This window comes from Capsicum annuum, chromosome 12 (assembly GCF_002878395.1).
Source record: "Capsicum annuum cultivar UCD-10X-F1 chromosome 12, UCD10Xv1.1, whole genome shotgun sequence".
NCBI lineage: Eukaryota > Viridiplantae > Streptophyta > Magnoliopsida > Solanales > Solanaceae > Capsicum > Capsicum annuum.
The window spans coordinates 229,149,324-229,163,268 of NC_061122.1; the positions used below are offsets into that span (position 1 = coordinate 229,149,324).

The following is a 13,945-nucleotide window of genomic DNA, read 5'->3' on the forward strand; positions in this document are numbered from 1 at the left end:
TAACTACTTAGAGTAACTACTTAAGTAGTTTACTGTCTCAACCTCAAATAAATTAAAGACGATTGCTTGATCATATATATCCTCACCACCTTATTCAGTTTAAACTCAATTACTGACTAATATTCAAAAATTGTATTTCAATAGAATCTAAAAGTTTAATACTCTTAGAATTCAAAAGGTCTTGTCATGCAACTCTTGCTATGCACAAAATTTAGAGAAGAACCGTACCATGAGAGTTATATGTTCGTAATTTTACCCCATATGAGTTAATTGTACACAATCTTATTTCACATGGAGTTAATTGTATGTAATCTTATATTAGGTGATTTTTTCCATCTGTTTTAGTCTTAATGGACATAGTTATTTAGAAATGTTGACACCTAATTTTTGCCCTTCACGACTAAATTTAATCCTGAGTTTTTCGATTTTTAATAAAATCGAAATATTTATTTCATCCAAATAAAAATTGTTCAAAATATTTTTGTACGTAATTTCGTCATTTTAAGTGGCGATTATATATTATCGTATTCAATTATACGAAATTATATAATTTTGTTATTTAAATATTTATTTTTACATAATATCTGATTTTAATCAAAGTTTATCTTGAAAATAAATTCAAATGATCAAAATCTTAATTTAAATATACTTGGTTCTTGAAAATAATTTATTTGGATAAATATGTGTTTGATTTTATTAAATCAAGAAGCTCGGGATTAAATGAGGTATTGATTCGTATTAGATTTCGATTTAATTTTGGCCGTAACTGAAATTAAATTGGCCACAATTACAATGCAATTGACCAATTAATATCTAGTTGAGCAAAAATTAAATGAAATTGATTAATTCCTAATCTATTTGGGGTTATTTTATAAATAACCTCAAAAATTACCCAATTCCATTATTAATCTCAAATTCCCAATGTCAGCCCCAACAATTAAACAACACAACAGCCCAATTCGTCCAGGCCCAAACAGCCTCCACAACAACCGAATCCAGCGGCCCAAAAACCAAATCCGCCCCGGCCCACCTGAGATTTCCCTTCTAATTCACCTTCAATATGAACAAGAACAACGACAGCAATACATACACAACACAAAACCCCCATACCCGATAACCAGCTTCAACCCGCCGAAAATTCGACTCCGACCGAACAACGGCGACCTGTCCAACGCAAACCAAACCATTTCGGCGAAAATCGTAGCCAATCACCAATCTCGACCCGGTCAGCCTCTATCCGAACCGGCAACATCAAATCCGACCCGCCCCGACCCGCCACAGCAACTCGTCAACAATCCGAACAGTTTCGACCCGCGGCCCTCTCCTCCGTACGATCCCGCGTGCTAGTAAAAATCTGTATATCAATGAAACAAATTACTTTATGTAATCCCAACAGCCTGTAGGCCAGTTTTGCAAAAACTGTATTCCTCTCTTATCTCTATCTGTCTATCGGTTACTGAAAAAGGAGAATTAATTAGGGTTTAGGGAATGGGGAATCCAAACACGACGGATGAATCAGCGTAAGCGTATCTCGCCTCTGCTCAAATCAATTGGCGTCTGTCTTTTCTCCCAACACAGACAGATATGAATTGAATTGTGTTGGAATGTTACTATTTATTGCAGGGAGAAAAGGGTGTACAAAGATCCGGATGATGGACGGCAACGTTTCTTACTGGAACTCGAATTTGTTCAATGTCTCGCTAACCCCACTTATATTCACTGTATGTAATTTCTACTTCCCTTCTCTTTCTTTCTTGTTTATCCATAATGAATGATAATTTGTGGCTAGTGATTGAGAATATGTATGACTAATTATATATTACTTGCCGCTCGTATATTACTTGCCGGTCGTACTGATCCATCTTTTAATAAAACCCTCATCACTTAGATTCTTCCAAAAAGTTGTTATTTGTGGTATTTTATGTAATTTTAGAAAGGAGTAATTTTATTAAAATAATCTAAGAATTGAGCAAATTGAGATCGAAAATTACTCCCTTACTCACTATCTGAAACTTTTGGAAATATTCATATACGGGGATAAAATAATATGATGGTATTACTACTGTACATTAAACTTAGTAGTACAATTGATGCAAAATGGAATTTGAGAGGAAACTAAGCTAAGCTAAAGCTATTCTAGATAGAGCTAAAAGATAGATTTTCATTGATAATCTCCAAATGAGTACATACAAGATATTTATAATGTAAAAGAGAACCCTAGGCAAATAGAAATGACAATATTATCCGAATAACCTAACTTAGTTTCCGAGAGAAATAGAAATAGTAAATTGGGACTAAACTGTAAATGATGAAAATTATGTAAATATGCTGCTTCTAAGCTCGCATGGTCTGATCTGCAACATTCCTTCCCCTTAAAAGAAACCTTGTCGTCAAGGTTAAAAACATGAAAGGCATAATGCATGTCTTCCCGAATTCAGTTGAACTCCAACGAACACCCTTGTGTTTAAGCTTCCAAAATTCATGCATAACAAGGTCACAAGCACTACCCTGTTTCCTGATGCCTTTCCAACCACAGAGATAGCAGATGACTTGTGTTTAGGTTCTATAGCATCACTTTCACCAAGAATTGCAAAAGTTGATCTATTTTCCCGACCATGCAACTTCATCATCATTAGTAACTTTTGTTTCTTCTCACCTCCAAGACCATGTAGAATGAACCATGTAAGAGAGACAATATTGAAAACTGAAAGTGCAACAATTAGCCTTAAAATGCAACTTAGTCGATGCCTCCCCACATTAATAGTATTGCACAACTTCATGAATTTTAGACTATGCTTCAGCTGCCCCAATTTTCTACTCCAGTCAGCATGGTAACTACATTGTTTCTCATTGAGTAAAGCCATAATGAGATTATGACCTCGCAAGAAAATAATATCCAAAGAATGATATAAGTGACTCCTAAAGGCAGAAAAGTAAAGACCTTGAGAGAAAATAAGGTCGCGCTTGCCTTTTGCGTTGGAGCTCTCATCTTTGGCAGCATTACAAAACTCCATTTCATTCGGAAGTATCTCAGAAATAGTGCCAACAGTGACAGTGAATTTTGTGGAACATCGAGTCTATTGCACCATATCTTGGATTTCCTTTATTGAATAAAGACTGTGGCACCTAAGGAGCCAACTTGTCTTTGAGCAACAATTTTTCCCAGCTTCACATTGCTACCAGCAACACATGAATAGAATAATGTCCACCAAATAGGGGAATTTGTGCCGACTATATGATTATACTTTAGTCGTTCTTCAATCACATCCAAAAAACCAACCCAATCAACCATACTTGACTCATTGCAAGCTAAAAGAACTACATTCCAGGGGTCTTTATTTGACTTGAACCCACGAGGATCTTGTGTTCTCTCAAGCAACAAACATATTACTTGCCATTTTCAAGTGCACAGGTTGATGTTGCACTCTCGCCAAACTTGGTGACTGCTCTAATTGCCTTCGAACCCACATCAGTAAGAGCTCGTGAATAATGACAACACTTGTAACTCATGATTGTTGTTAACATATACGTATGAAATTTTTGCCGATAATAGTTGCATATCTGCTCCAATGGAAAATGCATGTTCTCTACACAATTCTGCCCAACTTTGAAGTAAACAATCCATCGTATATGCTAACACCTTTTGGTAACCTTTCAACATTGCTTGCTCGGTTAGGGGTGAGATGGGTTTTTAACTTATTTCGACCTCCATATCATTGAAATCCTTCACGACCAACTTCTCCAGTTCTCCAACAAGAGCATTTCTTATCGTGTAAGACTTACCTCCAAAATGTATGATTAATAAGCCAATATGCTCCTCAACAGATATCTTTGAAGCATTTCTGATAGGTGAATACCCACAAGCTACGTGAGGACAATTCATAGCATCAAGTTGATCCAAAGACCCGGGACTAGGGAGTTTATGATCTACTATCAAGGACTCCATCCATATGTCCACAATCTGGTTCTTGACCTTCTCAACAAGGTAGGTGTTGTCGCTTCAAGACTTCTCAGTTTTCATAAGTATATCAGAGACATGAGTTACGTTGTCAAAAGGACCTTGTAGTTCACAAGTTAGCATTTTATCAGACAAATTATGCAAATACTCAATCTCTCCCTTGCTGGCTATATTTCTCTCTATCCTATCGACATCACTCCCCAAATTCGACTTCATAGGACAATTTCGCAACTGTGTTGACGTCTAAGATAAGAGTTTTAAGAGCACAAACCTCACTAGGATCCAAAAGATCAGTTGCAAATCTGAAAGGAGGAAATAGGTCACTTGTTTTTCACGGGGAAGTCACTCTTCATCACCATCACTCAGTTTTGTTTGCATTAAAAATACTAGTTCCCTATTCCTCACTTGATGCTCGCTAGCAGAAAGTATAGTAGTCTCAGATACATAATTGGTTGAACTAGAAACACTAAAAACCCGTTCAAATACATTTGGTTTCCCAGGTACTTGTTCTTAGGGGTGGGCATATTTTGGTTTAAAGTGAAAAATCAAAGCGAAATTTAATTTTGGTTTCGATTTTTCGGATCGGATTTGGTTTGTAATTTTAAAATTTTGATTTTTCGATTCAGTTTTTGGTTTAAAAAAAAAAATTCGGTTAAACCGAAAAATCAAAATTTTATAAATAAATAAATAATATATATATATTTTATTATATATAATATTTAGCAATTCACATTCACAATTAACATTTAACAGCAAATTCACATACTCCGCAACCATTGCCCATTGCCCATTGCCAACCCTTAATCCTTATTCTGGTATTCCCTACGCCGTTTCTCATGTACACCGGCGACGACGAGTCACGACTCACGACTCACGAGTGTTCCTCCGTTCCACTGAAGGTAAGGCGGTGTTCCTTCGTTGATCGTTTTCACTTTTACTGGTTGTGGGTTTGTGAGTTGTGGCTATCCATCGGCGAGAAATGGATGAGTTTTTTGTCGTTTTGTAGACTATTTATGCAAGGTTATATTATATGTAATGATGAATGACATTATGTATTATGTTAAGCTTATGATTATTTCATTTCGTTTCATCCATGTTGAGTTATTTATAGTTATTTATATTTGGGAATGAAAAACAGGTTTTAAAAAAATAATTTTTCTAAAAAAAACCATCAATTTTAAAAGCTCAGTTATGAAAAAGAGAGGCTAACTACTTTAATATTTCAAACCGAAATAAAAATCTGAAATAACCGAACCGAATTTGTAAAAATCAAACCAAACCGAATTTATTTCGGTTTGGTTACGGATGTCATTTTTGTCAATCCGAAAATCGATAAACCGAACCGATATTAAACAATCAGACCGAACCGACCGAACGCCCACCCCTACTTGTTTTGGATCTTCGGTCCTGCACCCTTTTCCTCTGTCAATAGGCTCATATGGTTCAGTATTTTCCTCAACGGCCACAACATTATCCTTGCCAATAAGAGTACTTTGTGAATCAAAAATCATCACAAGAGGTTCCACTTCTGCATGTTTTCTAGCATCCATGTCCTCACCCAAAGTTTCAATACTTGAAGGGTCGTTTTGTATCACCATCTCATCATCATCCTCAACTTTATTCAAATCTATTTCTTCATCAAACTTGATAATTAGGTCAGCGTCATGAGAGTTTTGCATATTTGGAATTACATATGAAAGCTCAAACTCATTGACATCACTGTCAGTGCTTATATTCAACAAATCAAAATCCCCATCGGTTACTTCTGATTGGGGCTCGTAAGTGGGATACCTTCTTTCCTTCAATTGCTCGACCATTTCAGACATACTCATCTTCAATGAAGCAACTGGACTACCCACTGACGACCCAACAATGGTTGACTTCTGTTCACCCTTCCTCAATCTAGTCTCGTCCAGCAAGAGTTCAACATTTGCAACAACACTGAAATTAATGGCAATAGAAGCAATACATTTTGGATCAGTAACTTGCTCCATCAATTGTGCACTATTCTCCTTGCTACTGCTACTGTTGATACCATCCTCCTCATTAACTGACATTTCATCAAATAGTTGGTGCACATATTTTTGAAGACATGTCTTCCCAGACACAACTGGTAGTGAGGCTTCTTTGTCTCGTTCTAATAGATTAGAAACAAGTATAGTGCCTTCCCTAGGAGCAGGATTTTCTCCCAATCGAGCCTCCATTGGAGATGACAAAAGCGATTCGCCTGCTATCACACAAATATCTCCCCTCTGCCTCCAATTCCCTTCACACGAGGATGAAGAACACTTATATTGACCAACACCGAGTGTGCTATGTGTGACATAGATGGAGTTACTATTATCCCATTGATTATAATTTCCTTGATACTGTCAATATGCATGAGCGACAATGGTGTTGTAAGCAACATTAGGATATGGATTGTAATTTGTATAGGGATGTGGACTGTAGTTGTCATGTTTCCTCATAGCTCCAGATGACTGAAAATTAGATAAACCAGAGAACTCTAAAGGTTGGTGCGCATACTGCGGATATATTGCATTGATTTGTTGTTGATACCTACTACAATAATCCCCATATCCTGTATATCTATATCCACAAGGATTTCCTCCATAACCACCGTTAGAACTTGGAGGGAGGATAGATGAGAAATTGGAAGTATAATGAGTATTTGAAATGCCATCAACAAATACCCATAGTGCGGGGATGATTGCTCTGATACCAAATGATGCAGAATGGAATTTGAGAGGAAACTAAGCTACAAACTAAGCTAAGCTAAAGCTATTCTAGATAGAGCTAAAAGATAGATTTTCATTGATAATCTCCGAATGAGTACATACGGGATATTTATAATGTAAAAGAGAATCCTAGGCAAATAGAAATGACAATATTATCCGAATAACCTAACTTAGTGTCCGAGAGAAATAGAAATAGTAAATTGGGACTAAACCGTAAATGATGAAAATTATGTAAATATGCTGCTTCTAAGCTCGCATGGTCTGATCTGCAACAATAACGTATCATAATGTATGTTTTCCTGCCCCCCCAAAAAGAGGGTAGTTATTGATAAAATACGTACTAAGATCAAGAACACAAAATAGACAAATAAGGAAAGAAGATGATTTTTAAAGTAGGTAAGATTTGAGAATGGAATAGTCATAACTTGTAACTAGACCCGACTTGGTGGGGTTGCACCGGGTATGTTGCAGTGTTATTGAAGGCGCAGTTAAAGTGCGCTTAAGCTTTAAAGCGGGCCTCAAAACGTGTTGAGCGCTTATCGTCGCTTAATGTGCTTTTCAGTGCCGTCATCAATGTTCTAAAGCAAACTTTTTCTTGCTAATGAGCCTCTTCTGGAGAGGCGCGCTACTAGACAATTGATATTTTTCTATATCGTATGTTTCTTTTCAATTTCTTTGTTCATATGCTATGTTGCTCGAACTCATTAAAACTGTCAATGGGTACGTGTAGGATTCGCCAAAAGTAGTGTATTTTTGATGAATCCGACACGGGTGCGGCATCAAAAGTGAAGAGTCCGCGTAGCTTAGTTGATATGTTTGTCTATGTTTGTCATTCATGCTTGTAATTATTAACCTTCGACTAAACATATATGTTTGTATTGTTTTTTCCTTTGCTCTTTTTTTCATTAAAAACCCGCGTCTTAATCACATTTTGTGCTTAAAGCCCCAGTGGACCTTAGAGCTTTTTTGCACTTTTTGCTTTTGATAACACTGATGTGTCATTGTTGTTATGCTGTTGGATGGTTGATTTTTCCTCGTTATGTTTTAACTTGGCTTAAGTGATCGACAGACCCTTAAACTTGTCTCGAAAATTCACTTAGATCCCTCAACTAAGGCCTGTACCTATCAGCCCCTAACCCACCCGAATTTTGATCCAATTGGGCCTTTTTTTGTCGAAGCTGAAGTGTGTACAACGCACACGCGATGACGTGGAAAAAATGACGAATTAAAAGATGACACGTGACATTAAATCCAAAAATAATTTAAATTTTTTTATAACTAATTAAATTATAATTTAAAAAGAATTATAATTTTTTTTTTTAAAACTAAACTCCCCCCCGCCTCGGCCCACCTTCATCTTCTTCTCTCGCCATCCTTATTCTCTATTCCCTTTCTTTAACAAAGTTATCATCTTCACCAGAAGCAAATGGAAATCTGGCCACCTTGAGTCCTGAATTTTGCAGAGAAGCTCCAATCATTTCACCAACTTCTCCAAACAACAATAAGAAAAGACCATTGCATGTCATTGTTGTTAGCATTGCAGGTGTACTCGATCAGTGGAATTAAGAAATTGGTCAACTAAAAATTAATTTTTGAATAGGGAATTAAAGCAAAGCTCCTTTGATTTTTGAAAAGGGAATTAAAGCAGTGCTCCATTGAGGTTGTGGCGGAGCCTGCCAATTTCATACTCAAGGTTTGTAACGCGAGAAGCGATGGCCATGGAGGTGATTTTTTGGGCAAGGTCTAACTGTTCGAATGGGTCGGTCGGAATTACATCTGTGCTTAAGCAGTCCAAAAATATAACGCCCCAAACATTTAAATCCCTCTCAATGCACCCTCTGCTAACCTACGTACCCTCCCCTTGTGCTTGTACTCTGTCTCACTCCATTATTACTGTACTGACCACTGACATTAATGGATCTGTAAAAAGCTCTTAGTATTTCATCAGAAAGGTTAAAGTCGGGGTGGAACTCCGATTGCTTTCGATGCTGCTGTTCTCCAACATTAATCCTCAAGTTTACTGTTGGTTTTCCAACTGATGAACAAATTTAAGTTTAAGAAAAAAAAAGAAAAAAAGAGGAAGAAGATAAAGAGTGGGTATCGGGTGGGGTGTGTGTGCCGAAGGGGGGATATATGGTTGAGGTTTTTTTTTAAAACATTTTGTTTTATTAATAATTTTTGGGGGGCCTCAGTGCCACTTGGCACCTTTTTATTCGTAATTTAGCATGAAAAATCACTCCTAACGCGCCTTCGGAGAGTATACAGCACGCGGTGTGCCATGTAGGTAAAAAAGGCCCAATTGGATCAAAATTCGGGTAGGTTAGGGGTCTGATAGGTACAAGCCTTTGTTGAGGGGTCTGATTGAATTTTCGAGATAAGTTTGAGGGCCTGTCGATGACTTAAGCCTTTCAACTTTTAAGCGTGTGAAATGCATTGTGTTTCAATAGGACAAGTAGAATTTGGGTGCCAAAGATTCAATTTTTCGATCCCCTTTTGATTTTTTTTGCTTAACTTTGTATTAATTCTGATGCAGATTTGGCTCAGAATAGATATTTTGAAGATGAAGCTTTTATTGGATACTTGAAATATCTTCAATACTGGCAACGACCTGAGTACATAAAGTTTATAATGTAACTCAGTTTCTGCTTTTCATAAATTGATAGAGTAATAATTGTATGTTCTTGTTTGCTGTGGACTATGGTTTACTGGTCTTTCTTTCCTTTCTTGATGCTAATGCAGGTACCCACACTGCCTATTCTTTCTCGAGCTTCTCCAAAATCCAGCATTTCGTAATGCAATGGCGCATCCTGCCAACAAGGTAAAAAGTTGTCTCATGTGTTATTGTTGTTTCCTTCTCCACTTTTGCCCTTTAGTTAGTTGATACTGTCCGCCACTATATTGTTTGTTGTGTAAACATAGTTTCTGTGGACACAAATGCAGCCAAAGCACTTTATAATGCATGTTTACTCCATCGTCTTAGTCATTTTCATTATCTCCTTTTCTAAACTTTCTTGTAGTTTCTCCTAATTCAACTTTTAATTATTTAATCTGGTTGTCCAGGTATATCCTCTCCGAAGACTTCTCATCTCATTTTACTTTTTATTGTCTATTGCATTCTGTTTGCCAATCTAAAATTCTGGCACATAAATCTGTGATAGGATCTGATTTACATGTTTGTAATAACTATTAGGAAGTGGCACATAGGCAACAATTTTACTTCTGGAAGAACTATAGAAACAACCGGTTGAAGCATATTTTGCCACGGCCGCTTCCTGAGCCTGCAACTGCACCACCAACTTCTGCTCCACCTGCATTGCTACCAACAAGTGTAGCCCCTCCAGCCGCTCCACCTACTGCTCCTTCACCTGTTACAGCTGCAGCTCTTTCCCCAATGCAGTATGCCATCCCTCCTGGATCTGGTCTTGCTAAAACTGACCCGAGGAATGCTTCTGTTGATCGAAGAAAGAGAAAGTATTTTCTCTCATCTTTTACTTTTCTCTTCTGTGAAAAAGTTGTCAAAGTTTGTTGCTGCATGCTCCCTTTTGTTCTGTGTTCATATTTTTAGGGTTAGATATTTTGACTTAATGTCTCTAACGTAGTTAATGACTTGGTTAATTTGGTTTTAGCAGGAAAGATGGATGATTTTCTTTTACTAATGACACAGACATCCAACCAATTAATTCATGAATTATGGTAATACATTTTGCACCCCATCATTTCATTTTTAGAATGTGTGTTGCAGTTTCTCATTGGAAAATGCATTTATGAAATCCTATTAAGAGTGTGATTTGTTGTATATCGAATTTTATAGTTCTGACCAAGTCTAAAGCACAACAAATTCTGATTTCTTTCTCGTGTCAGAAGACATAGTACTAAAGTTACGCAAGAGATCAGCTACACATTTTTATTGGTTCTTCTGGGATGTGCTCATTGTTGTTACAATTGTTTAATTTCTTTGGCTTGTAGTTCAGATGTCCGGTGATAGGTGACTGGAAGATTGCCAATGCACACGTATAGCAATAGTGGTTATCAATGGCATGAAGAAGTTATTCCAATCACCATCTTTTTTAATCACAAAGGCATCAAGAAGATGCATAATTACAAAAAAGGGGGAGATATCAGCTCATACAGAGATAACAAAAACCTATCATAAGTCTAAAGAGCTGATAAGTCCAAAGGTCTATCATAAGACTAAAGAGCTAATAAAACTTGAAAATAATCTGGGTTATATACAGGGGTAAGATTGACCCGGCTAAAGAGAGTAATCCGGCACCTGGCCTTGACATTAGAACTGGCTGTTGCAATACCATCAAAGCATCTATGGTTTCTTTCTAACCATAAGCATCACAAAATACAAGCAGGAACCGTAGACCAGATTTTTCTGATGGCCTTCCCAAGTTTCCAAGAACTCCAACCAACAAAAAATTCACTGACAGTGCGAGGCATAGGCCATTGCAGACCCAAAAAAGAGAGGAACATATTCCACACATTTGTACAACTGGACAGTGTAAGAACAGGTGGTTAATGGACTCCGAGGTGCAATGGCACATTTAACATCTATTAGCTAGAAGAAATTTCCTCTTCATGAGATTGTCCAGAGTTAAAAAAGATCCGTGCAGAAACATGAAACTTTTGGGGGCAATTTAGTTTTCCGGATGAGCTTCCAAGGCCATTGGCCAATCAAATCCTTGTTTGAGCTCAAAAGTAGTTTACCTTCTTTGACAGAAAAAGAACCGTCCTTGTTACTGCCCCACTTAAGTCTGTCACTTCTATGAGTGAGAGCTGGACTCGGCATACTTCCAATCAATGATATCATGTCCTCAATTACCCAGTCATATGGTGTTTGCATAGGTGTAAACGCCATATGCAGTTTCGTCTTCCTCTATCGATATTGCTCCTTCAATCTTGTTATGAGATGAATGGCTTTTGTAGTTGAACGTCTCAATATGAAACTAAATTGGTTATTGGTAATAGTCACCCCCCCGCACCCGAATCTCCCACCCTCTTCACAGACTCCCATAGTGTGGCTTAGCAACTTGATACCCCTATGGTTGTTGGCTTGTTGCAATTCTGAATCACGCTTGTTCTTGTACAACGGGATCGTTGTGCTCCACCTCCATTCTTTGGCATTTTTGGCGTTCTAAAAAAGGTCGTTGAACAACCTAGTTAGCCACTCCATGCCTGCTTTAGCTGTGCTTTTCCAAAATTCCATAGGCATCTCGTCTGATCTGGTCGCCCTCCCCCTTCTTATCTTGTGAATAATCTCCTTAACCTTCCTCAAACTTAATACCCCTACAATTCCCGAAATCTCTACTACTCTCAGGGTGGTCTAAATTACTCATCAGTCATCACAATATTCCTGTCTCCCTCTTTATTCTAGAATTTATTGAAGTAGGTCTGCCATCTTTGTCTAATATGTGCCTCTTCCACCAATATTTTGCTTTCCTTGTCTTTGATGCAGTTCACTTAGTCAGGCTCATCGGCCCTCTTTATCTCCCGCCTCTGGCTAGCACATACAACTTCCTTCCCTGCCTTTGACTTGTAGTTATTCTTTTCCCTTTGACTCTCCTAACTTTGTATTCTCGAAGTTACTGGTAACCAACTGTCAAGGGCCTACCAGAAAACTGTGCGAAAGAGGAACTTTATCTGTTTGGCTTGAAATGAGTGGTGTCACAATTTAGAATTGGTACAACCTAGATCTGTCGACCTGAAATTAAGTGCAGCACGCTAAATTGTGCTAGCTGTAGCACTTCCACAAACATAATTCCAAGGATTTCCATGTGATCACTCGTCTGTTTTCCTTTTGGTCAAGTGCAGTGCTTCCCCATTTATATTCATGAATTTCAGTTAGAAATTATGTCAGTAATTCCTTCTCTCGACAAGATGTACTCTTTCCTGTATAGTTAACTCATAGTTCTCCAATACAACATCAAGTGTTCTGCTTACTGAAATTGACCTACTTTTGATTCTCTGACAATTCATTAAGCTTGTATCTGCATAAGGCAGAAAAACAGCTTGTATCTGCATAAGCGGAAAAACGGGGTTACTCCAATGGAGCAGATAATGCGTATCTTCCATTATCTTGATAATGTCCGTTCTTTAAATTTAAGAATGGCTCGTTGGTAGATATCTGCTCTATCCCTTTCTTCCTCATCCTGCCTTCTTATTGGGGTTTTCTTTCCCGAGCATTACCCCAAATATATCATTTTGCATTAAATATTTCGATCGGCATGCATTGGTTCTTTAATTATCCTATAACAGCTGTGCTGCGTCCTATGGGAATCTAATTTCACAATCTCTTATAGGTGATCATCATGGAATTAGGCTACCTCCAACGTGTTAGAAAAGAAGTAAACCCTGTTTATTGCTGCTGCACACGGTTACAAGAATGGAGCTTGGCTATTTTATACAGTGATCTGGTGCATCACCGCTTGTTGAATTTAGTTTCTGATGCCATTATTAATTATGCACCTTATTGTTATGAGTTCTTCATTGCCCCAAAACAAAACAAAAATACAAATATTAGTTCTTCCTATGGGTCATCACTCATCAGCTTGCTCTTGCTGTGGCCTGTGGTTTCTGCTGAAGGTAATAGTGGCTCATGTGGCAGAGCAAGGAACTTGACCTTTGAAAATGTAATGCCATCGAAACCTCCATTTCTCTTCTCTCGTGCTGGAGAAACGCATGCCAACAAATAGCTAATTACTGAATAGGTCCACTGTGTACTCTATAGCTTAATGAAGTCCTTGAATGTGGTTTCTTATCCCTTTTTTATGGAATGTTGAGGTAATATTACGTTGAGGGTTTCTTGTGCAGTATAATTAAAGTATTAGTGGTTTCTTGACAATGCTAAGCTTGCCCTCAGCCGTGGTGGCAATTTTAACCCGAATTTGTTTGACCCTCCCAAATCCTATAAAAAATGTGTCCAATCTGCCCGTTTAAAATATGGATAGTAAATATGGGCTGACCTATTTTCAATCCATGATAAAATTCGTTAAATACGGATTGAATTCATGTTGAAAACAGTTTGAAAAGTTGTTGGTTTCTGGTGGAAGATGTAAGATTATAGAGTGCTCGTCTCTGTATATGATGGTTGCTCTCTGTAATATCCCATATTTATAAAGGGCAAATGAGTCATTTAGCCACCCAAAAAAAAAATACTGAATCAGCAAGCCAAAGAAAAAGATTAAGAGAATAAGACCTGGTTGGGTCAAAATATAAGAAAAGCGGCGTATTTGAAAAAAAAAAA

General features: G+C 37.5%; 1 protein-coding gene across 3 annotated transcripts; it reads left to right on the forward strand.

Annotated features, from left to right (window-relative positions):
• Positions 1-1,062: 1,062 nt before the first annotated feature.
• On the forward strand, positions 1,063-13,502 carry LOC107850745 (mediator of RNA polymerase II transcription subunit 31). Of its 3 annotated transcripts, none has more exons than XM_016695484.2 (7): positions 1,063-1,520; positions 1,624-1,721; positions 9,230-9,326; positions 9,436-9,514; positions 9,887-10,167; positions 10,323-10,389; positions 13,002-13,502. In XM_016695484.2, the coding sequence occupies exons 1-6, from the start codon at positions 1,489-1,491 to the stop codon at positions 10,336-10,338; spliced, it is 603 nt and encodes a 200-aa protein (XP_016550970.1). In that variant the 5' UTR covers positions 1,063-1,488; the 3' UTR covers positions 10,339-10,389; positions 13,002-13,502. The 3 variants fall into 3 exon arrangements, with proteins under 3 accessions (XP_016550970.1, XP_016550971.1, XP_016550972.1); XM_016695485.2 differs by having other exon boundaries at positions 10,326-10,389; XM_016695486.2 differs by lacking the exon at positions 10,323-10,389.
• Positions 13,503-13,945: the final 443 nt, after the last annotated feature.

Bases quoted from the DNA above. Each gene is read 5' to 3' on its own strand.
- LOC107850745 (XM_016695484.2), top strand. From the start codon at position 1,489: ATGGGGAATCCAAACACGACGGATGAATCAGC. The intron at 1,521-1,623 runs GTAAGCGTATCT...TATTTATTGCAG, and splicing joins AACACGACGGATGAATCAGC to GGAGAAAAGGGTGTACAAAG. The intron at 1,722-9,229 runs GTATGTAATTTC...ATTCTGATGCAG, and splicing joins TAACCCCACTTATATTCACT to ATTTGGCTCAGAATAGATAT.